Source organism: Lutjanus erythropterus, chromosome 21 (genome assembly GCF_056507025.1).
Source record: "Lutjanus erythropterus isolate fLutEry1 chromosome 21, fLutEry1.hap2, whole genome shotgun sequence".
Lineage (NCBI taxonomy): Eukaryota > Metazoa > Chordata > Actinopteri > Lutjaniformes > Lutjanidae > Lutjanus > Lutjanus erythropterus.
This window is the reverse complement of record NC_139337.1, coordinates 28,437,775-28,446,856: the sequence shown is the minus strand read 5'-3', so window position 1 is coordinate 28,446,856 and position 9,082 is coordinate 28,437,775. Positions and strand designations below refer to the sequence as shown.

Here is a 9,082-nt window from a genome sequence, read left to right as displayed (position 1 = left end):
TTTCTTTATCGCTAACTTGTGAATGGCAGCCAATCAGGGGCAGAGTCGCCTCAGCTTCAGCCTCGGTGACATCCACCGCCAGAAGTGATGCACTGCTAGAGAAAGAGAGAGGAGGGGATAGAGAGGGAGGGAGGGAGGGAGGGAGGGAGGAGGAAGAGGAGGAGGAGGAAAGGGGGGGGGGCAGAGACAGAGAAAGAGAGACACAGGGAGAGAGATGATAGAAAGAAAGTGTAGAGGAGGAAAAGGGAGAGAAGCCAGAGAGCAGGGAGGAGAAATGGAGCGAGGGAGGGCAGAGAGAAAGAGAGAAGCATAGAGCGAGGGAGGGAGGCAGGCAGGAGACACACACGCACACACACACTCCCATACACATTCGCACCAGCTGTGCTGTTGTCAGTCTTGGAATGTAAGCACTGCCGTGAGGAGTCAGATTCTCCACCGCTAAGCACTGCTAAGGAGTAGGAACACAGTCACTGCGCACTCTGTGACACAGATGGATGCTAAGCTGTGAAAATCAAAGGTAAGGGCTTTTTCTGATTAATGTTTTAAGGATATATTTATATTTTGTCTGCCTCCAGACTCCAGGGGATGATCTGCTCCTTGCACTGTGACAAAGCCAGACTAATGCAGCAGCAGTGTGGATATCTCATGAAAAGTGTTGCAACTTCAAAGAGGCTGATAACAGCTAAATCGACTGAAGTGGGGAATGATTAGATTTGCTGTTCAATACTCTAATTTGAATTTGTCTTCATAATTTATTTATGTACAGGGTGTGCTTGAGAATGAAATGAATGAAACTGTACGTGGTAGTGCCAAGGGAGATTTTCAATAATCTGTTTTTTTTTTCTCACTAATTGGAACTTTAAGCTCTTTAATGATAAAACAAACCTCAAAATTAGTATGAGTGCATTTTTTTTAAATAAACCTGGATAAGCCCCCATTCTTTAGCTCCTTTTAAAATATATTCATGGATCAGCCCCCATTTCTTTAGCCCTCATGACACCTGTCACACAGTGAACAGTGCATATATAACTTTAAGGTGGGCATTAGTATTAGGGGGTACACCGTGGTTTTAGAAAGACTAGCAATAACTTTGTCACTTAATCCAAACTGCCTTGTCTAATTAACTCCATACTGTGCACCAATAGATGCATATACACCTTATGTGCACATGTGCAATATATAAGACTGCAAGTGTGTGTGCATCTGTGTGTGCACCTGTTCAAGTGTCCATGCCAAGCTCTCTCTGTGTGCATGTGTGTGTAGACATTTGTCTGTCTGCTGAGAGGCAGTTGGGGCAAATCGTACTTGTGATGTGCTCTGGGCAGATTTGATGGAGAGGCAGTGTACCATTCATATCTCTAAAAAACGCATGGAGGTGTTTATCGCGGTGTTCGAGCAGCGCAGCGAGAGCAGCCAACAGTGTTGCCGAGTATGTACATGTGCATATCCTCCACAGCACAAACTTAATCCACCCCTCACTCTTTTTCACTCTTTCCAGTCGCCTAGTCCCTCTCTGTGCTGCCTCGCACGCCGACAGCTTCACAGTCCCCCGGAGTGATATTTTATGGCTATGGTCGTGTGCACCAGGTCACCCATGTAACGCCATTATTGTTTAGTGCAAATTAGCCACTAACACACTCCCTGAATTATTGTCAGATATGGAGTGACCTTTCGGTGTTGACATGAAAAGAGGTGGAAATCCATTCTCCCACACAGGCACAGAGGCTCTCATGAGCATTCACACAGCTGGTTTAGGATTAAGGATTAAGCATGAATATTTATACTGTATAACGTACAATGTTAGTGAGAAAATACTAAACAGGGAGGAGGAAATTTGTGCATTTTCTTGACAAAATAATGTGATTAATGTGGACATTTTAGTCCCTTTTTAGGCCGACATTCATGCATTTTAAAATTCTTACAGCGCCTTTTGCCAGTGTGTATTTGAGCATGCTAACCTGCACAGACTTTCCTTCACATAGCTGTTTCATCTTCTGCAAAGCAGGCATTATAATTCCTTGTTAACATGCATACACGCTTCTAAAAGCCTCTCAATATAATGAATTTATTTATTTTTATCAATAATAGAGTGGATTTTATGTTACATTTTCACTATGAACATACCCTTTTCAAGAAAGAAGGCCCTCCCTCCCCTTTTGGAGTAGCTTTTCAACAAGGAAGTGTGCACTGTATCACAAAATTGCTTAGAGGATTTCAAAACATGAGTAAAGCTTGCTGAGGTTTGCCAAAGACTGCAGCCAGTGGAGGCAGACTTGGGAAGGTCTAGGGCTCCACCAAGTGGACGTTTGCGCGGCTGCTGCGTCTTGGTGCATCAACGCCCCTCATGCTAGATTTACACTCTGTGCCGGCCTGTCAATACCAGCGAGCAATCACCGAAGCCACTCAAAGTGCCAATCATACAACACTGGCTTCTTGAAACCCAAGTCACACGTATAGTGAGTGTTAGATGTAGGAAAATGCTGCATTTACTGGTTGTAAATCATGTTGCTGGATGAAAGGTGTAGGTACAAATGATCACCAAGACTAATCGTGACTCCCGTTTTATGACCTTGCAACCCCCTGTTGTCCTCTCTCCATCTTTGTCTCTTCCTCTAACCATTAATGTTCCTCTGCACGTGTTAATTTATGGTTCAAACACATTACAGTCACTTGTTGCATTCCTCAACAGTGCAACTTAATAAGACTATAATTAAAATGCTGTTTGAATGCCAGCAGTTTTATATTTGCTTGATATTTTTGCAGTAGGTAGGAGGTTTTGGATGGTGGATGCTTAATTATGTCGTCCCACCTTTGTGTAACTGCAACTGTTCATCAATGTGCGTGTGTGTTGGTTTGCTTTATTCTAGAGGAGATAATATGCAGTAAAACATAAGTTAGAAATGCTATTATTATTTATTTTTTCAAAATATTTAGTTTACCGAGTCCACTTATGATTTTTTTTTTTTTGCCTTTGCAGTAGAAAAAATGTGTCATAATCAGGGTGAAAATATAGCGTTGCATTATAAAAGCAGTATATTTTATCATTTCTGTGCCAAAGGTTGCAGCAAAGTACAGAACAGATGGTCAATTTAGATGTTTTTTTTTTAAATATTCTCCCATGTATGGAGGATTATGAATTTATTATGCATGCAAGACCTCTTGAAAAGGTTTACCAGCCAGACTCCTGCTGCACACTGCACCTAAAATTATTGTCCTACTAAAGTCAGAGAAGCCATAAAAAGTGCTTAGTTGCAGGGCTCAGTTTAATGTTCGCAGGGAAGCCTGCATGTTCAATTTTGGAATGCATGTGCACACAAATTTATACAGACTAATGTGCGAGGCTGTGCTTTTCTAGGAAGCATATCCTGATGAACAGCTAGTTTATATCTGATCAAAGATATTCTTATTCAGCAAAACAAGAATGTATAATTTTGCAGATTACAGAAGTGGAGCACAGCGGAGCTCTTGCCAGAATGTGTCTTAGCCAAGATTAAGAATAACAGCGCTAGACAACACTTTAAAAGCATATTTAACAATTCCGTCCCTTCACATCTCTGTTTTTTTTTTTATGCCAAGCCATATAAGCTGTCTACAACTTAATCTAATCATAAACAACTTCTTTTTTTAATAAACCCCACTGTTTAATAGGCTGAATAAGTTGAGATAATTCAGCTTGAGTCTATAGGCTCTGGCATGGATTCAGCGTGCTCACTCATCCTTTAATGGAGTGTTTGGAAGAATTCTGAAAAGACACACTGGCCTAATGCTTAATAGGCACACCACATCAAAGATTAATATCCAGAATGCTATTAAAACTCAAGGACAGGCTGGAATGATAATTAGAAAATGCAATCACAAGCATCAGACTAGATTAATTGCGAGGCAGCGTTTCCTGATTTCGGGAATGCACGTGTCACACTCATGCCACATTATGGGCATGCAGAGGAAAATAACATAAAAATTGTAGCACTGATCAGCAGTTTACAACACTATCTATGTTTTATCTCTTCTGCAATTACAGCAGCACTTTGACTGACAGAAAGAGACAGTGGCAAAATTCATATTTATGTTATCTCCTTCAATAAATTTAGAGATTCTTTGAAGGTTTGGTTCAGTTCTACTGTGCTGCTGTGGCTGGAAACATTAATCTGTGTTCTCAGTGTTTTTTAGCCCTCATGGCGATGTTCATCCATAACAAACTTTCATCAACTTTGGCAAAAAAGTCTTCCGAACTTGCGCAGTATTTGAAAATTATTGCTGATTAAACAGATTCAATTGAGTAAAACTGTCTGAGCGGCGAAGAATGTGCAGAATGAGCAATGTTTTACGTCGAGATCTCGTTAGCTCAGCTATTTGATTCTCTATTCAAAGGATTACATTCATTTATATTCCGTACTTCGCTTTCATCAATGGAACCATAATACTAATTTGTTCATAGTGACTGCCTCCGCTGACATTACAGTCCTTATTTAAGAGCTGTGAACAAAAGCAGAAGAATTGCTAAAGTCGAATGTGCCTTTCCCAGAGGTACACAGTGAATGCTTGTCAGGATAACTCTGGTATTCTAGACTTTACACAGGAAACCTACTAAATGGGCTCTATTAGAAAGAGAGGCAAGATTTATTAGGATTAACTTCTAAAAGACCATAAATTATGCATGCATATCCAAATTACCTATCAGGACGAGTCCTGCTGGGGACATAGCCTTAGTGAAGTATCGGAAGAAGACAACCAATAACACAAAATACCTTTTCACAGCACATTGCACAAAGCCTGAAGGACACCCGATGGGTTTTTTTGCAATTCATCACTTGTTACATCATAACATCTCGGGGGAATTACGATCCAACCGTCAGAATTGTATGCACATACGAACTGGAGTCGGAATCTTGGAGAAAATGTGTTAAAGGGACGAAGGGGGTGAAAAAGACAAACTTATCCTTAGAAAGGCAATTTATCTCCACATGCGGTTGCTCTGCAGTGTTGCAATGTATCACAATGAGAGTGGCATAAAAGCGGGACATAAAAATAAAAACCTGACTTTCAGCAGTGTTTTACAGTGGTGTCTTTTTCCTCATGTCAGAGGCATTCTGCTCCTGGAGGTGCTCGCATAATGCTACTCAAACACGCTCACCGGCTGCGAAGCACTGTTTGCTTATCATCAGTAATGCGACTCATAATTAGTGAAGTGCGTCTCGTTCCTGTACTACTCAAATACAGGGGAAAGCAGGAGACATGGCAGGGAGTTGTAGCTGCAGTGATTAAACTTTGTTTGAATTTCGATAATCGTTAAAGATGCACTATGATGATTGCAATCTTCTTGGTAATCCAGATACCAGATAATTTCTTTCAGTCATGAATCGTTCCCTTAGATTAGAAGTCTAATAACAAAAATAACACACCTGGGTTGAGGTTTTTGGCTTTTGTTTTGTGTTTTTTCGTTGTGTTTGAATGTAGGGCAGGTGGACAATAATGCCACCTAGGAGTGGTCAGAATCTAAAGGGATGAGTTGATGTAGGACAAAAGATGGGGGTGGTTGATAAAGAGGAAGTAGTGTTCAAGTTATATATGATGTGTGTGTTTATTTTAAATATTTTGTTTTTAGTTAAACAGAAGTGATGATACAAATGTCGATATTGTGTGTTTATGTGGAGTAAATGTGTGGTTTTGTTTTGTCTTTCTGTCTTGTTTGGTTGATGTGGGAAGTATGTATTGTGTTTACTGAAATCTAAACAAAATCTTCCTCTTATTGAATTAGTTTTGCAGATTTTTTTTTCGATTATTTAAATTCTATGAAAGACTGCAGCAAATACATTTTCTAAACAGGCGTTGAATAGTTTTAGAAAGTTATTACTGTATTAATTTGTATTTTTCATTTTATGGACAGTGAATTTAATATACCCTTGAGTTTTATGACTTAGAAGATCTCCTTTGCTCACATGATGCACACAGAAGGAATCCCCATTTGCTGACTGCATAATTAATTGTCCTGGTAAAGCAAACAGTAAAAGAGAGAGATGCAAGTGACAGAAATGAGTGTTCATGTTTGTGTTTTCAATCCTACATAAAAAAACACAGTATCCCTTAATCTTAGTATGAAAAATACCAAAGTTATGAATTCAGTTCAGTTCAGTCTGTATTGTCTTGCCTGACATTTGGCTTGCAGCAAAACCAGACACTGTTCAGTGACTTTTTTTTTTCTGTGCCAGCACTTTGTGCGTGTTGTAAATGATATTTTGTGAGAGCAGGACTTTTGTTTCTTTTGTCTGTGGTATCAAAAGAGCTACTGAGTATCATTTTTAAAACTAGTATTGTAGCAAAGTTTAAAATCTGGGTATTATAACAGCTATTCTGCCTTCAAATTCCTTCTTTTTGTACTTCTTATTTTACTGCAAAAACATAACTTATGTCGGCTAAACCTTTGGAAATACCTCAGGAAATGTGACTTGTTCTTTCAGCTTTCCATCTGCTACTGCAACTACTACTTACTACTACTACTACTACTAGTTAGCCTTGTAGCGGGACTAGCTTTAATTCTCTGTGACTGGATTTGGCTTCTGTCTTAGTTATGCGGGATAACAAACTAATATACGGGGATCTTATTTCATTGAAATTGATCTGTTAATCAATGTATGTAACAGTTAGGGGGCTCCTGTCAAGGCTAGCTGTGGCTGTCTGTAGCTAGTTTTAGCAGGATTTAGTCATCTTGCTTTAGCTAGCTGTGCCCTTGACCATTTGGTTTGATTTTTAGCTCTGTTTTGTTTTAACTTTCTGTGGAATTATGCATTAGTATGGCAAAATGTCAAAAAATCTGATTGTAAGACAATTTTGACTCAATGTGTAGCCCTACTTACTGCACTTTGGCTTTTCAGAACAGTTTTGTGGTCTGCATGCTGCCTCGCTGGTTCTTCCACCTTGATAGGATTCAACTTTTATTGTAAAAGACATACATAAATGTCATGAAGTGATTTCTGATTAAAGTTGTCTCCTTTTCACAGGGATCTGAAGGACATCAAAGAGAGGAATACAATGTCTGTTCTGATGACACTGCCTTCCAGTGTGCATCCTATCAGTAGCTTATTACCATAATTCAGAAGTCGTCCAGGACATTTCCCAGCTGATTGGATACCATGATACCCAATCAGGTTCTGCTCCTCCTGATGCTCTCTATCCTGTGGCCCAGTGCCGCCCTGCCTTTCACGCCTGGGAATATTGGGAATCTGTTTGGGATGCCAGAGGGTGACGGGCGGATTCTTCAGCGGTCCAAGCGTGGATGGATGTGGAATCAATTCTTTCTGCTCGAGGAATACACAGGAAATGACCATCAATATGTCGGCAAGGTAACATGTCCAAACACATTGTCTGCAGACTAATTATAGAAGGTTTAGCTTGTTGAAGTAGTGTTTGATGTAATTGGCTGAAGACAAATGGGCTGCCAGGAATCTGGCTGTTACAGGCACAGTTAACTGGAGCTATCAGATACACAGCGAGTGCACATGGACTGCTCTCTTTGCCTCCAGTCTTACTCGCTTCTTCTGAACAGTACATTTTAATCATGCTGTTTGTTCACTGAAAAGCATACTATTACATCCAAAATCAAAGTTCCATTGATTTGTTGTTGGGCAGAGGCCATCAGTGAAACACATCTCATCATTAACCAAAAACAACAACGTGTGGCTTTTTTTCAACCGTTAATATTAAGTCTTGTTCATCAAACAAGCCTCGTAATAACTGCTCAAATCAGTCGATACTGCCAAACGTGCATGAGCCATGAGTCATCTGAGCTGTCGGCAAGTTCTTTTAAAAAAAAAAAAAAAAAAAAGAGGCACACAAAAGAAAAGAAATGGTCTTTTCTTTATTCCAGAATGACCCCACTAGGAAGCACAAGGTCACTGTGACACATGACAGACAAATAAAGAGGCGAAGGTCCTCCACTTCCGGACTTTATTTAAAATATGTAGGGTTTTTTTTATCCTGTTTGAATTGTGCCATGAATTATGAGCACGTTTGTTGTTTGAACGTCGCAGTTTATCATCAAACTGAAGTATAAGACTGTGCTTTTGCTTTGCCGTAGCTGCAGCTCTTAACATGGCCAGACTTCTTTTGATACTTTCTTCCCTTTTTCTGAAAGAGCGAGGTGAAACCATGGATGTACTATGATGCAAAGATGGAACCAATTCAGTCCAAGTTTTCTGGCTCCCAGGTTTACTTTGGAGGTTCTTGCTCGCTCCATAAACTTCACATTATGATGAAATCACAGATTCTTAAATTACTTTTCTGGGCTTGAGCAAAGTTTTCCCCCCCAAAAAAAAAAAAAACATCAATGGAACAAAATTCATACTACAAAGAGTGATAATTGACCTTGTTTTCAGTTCAAGGTGTTCTGTCAACAGTTTTACAAACCTCTTTTTTAAAATGCTGACTTGTGGGGAAAATGTTTTTGGGCAACAGGGGAATTTTTGCTGCAAGTCTGCGAGTGGCCACTGGGAAAATTTGGAAGCAACCATAAATAGCAATGCCCTATCTGGGTTCTGTTATATATCTGTGGGTAAAATGTGTCAAAATGATGTCCACGTCAGGTCTAGTCCACTGATGTTCACACAGACCTAAATGGCGCTTCATTTTCTTTACAACAAACCATGAATTACACGAATGGTATTTGTCAAATGAAAAGAGAATTTAGCAAGTCAAGACCATGTCAGCCTGTCGTAAATATAGTAAAGTATCATTCATTTTAGTGTAAAACCTCTAGTTTCACACAAAAACCACCATGACAGTCACCTTGCCACATTTCACCTCGATAAAAAAGATGAAATGACTTCAAGTCCATCCTTTTTGAGAGCTGCTGCGATGGAAAAAGAGAGTTAGTTGGTTCTGTCAAAGCTAGCACACAAGACAAGTTGTACAAGGTTTCGTTGAGTGTTAAATGAGCGACATTGCTTATGTGACTTTTGAGTGTGTAGTCTTTCTATTTATCTATTTTTATAGTCTTATATTTCAGCAGTTTTATGACAAACTGTGGCTTTCCTGACTTGTTAAATTATCTTTTAAATTGACAAACATCACATGTGTGATTCATGGC

At 39.6% G+C, this 9,082-nt stretch overlaps 1 protein-coding gene across 1 annotated transcript in view; it reads left to right on the top strand.

Annotated features, from left to right (window-relative positions):
- Positions 1-231: 231 nt before the first annotated feature.
- LOC146307794 (cadherin-10-like) overlaps positions 232-9,082 on the top strand; it is a 33,235-nt gene continuing 24,384 nt past the window's right edge. The window contains exons 1-2 of the mRNA XM_084747589.1: positions 232-517; positions 6,999-7,340. Coding sequence (XP_084603715.1) covers positions 7,131-7,340 — 210 coding nt within the window. The 5' untranslated portion in view covers positions 232-517; positions 6,999-7,130. The remainder of the gene's footprint in view (positions 518-6,998; positions 7,341-9,082) is intronic.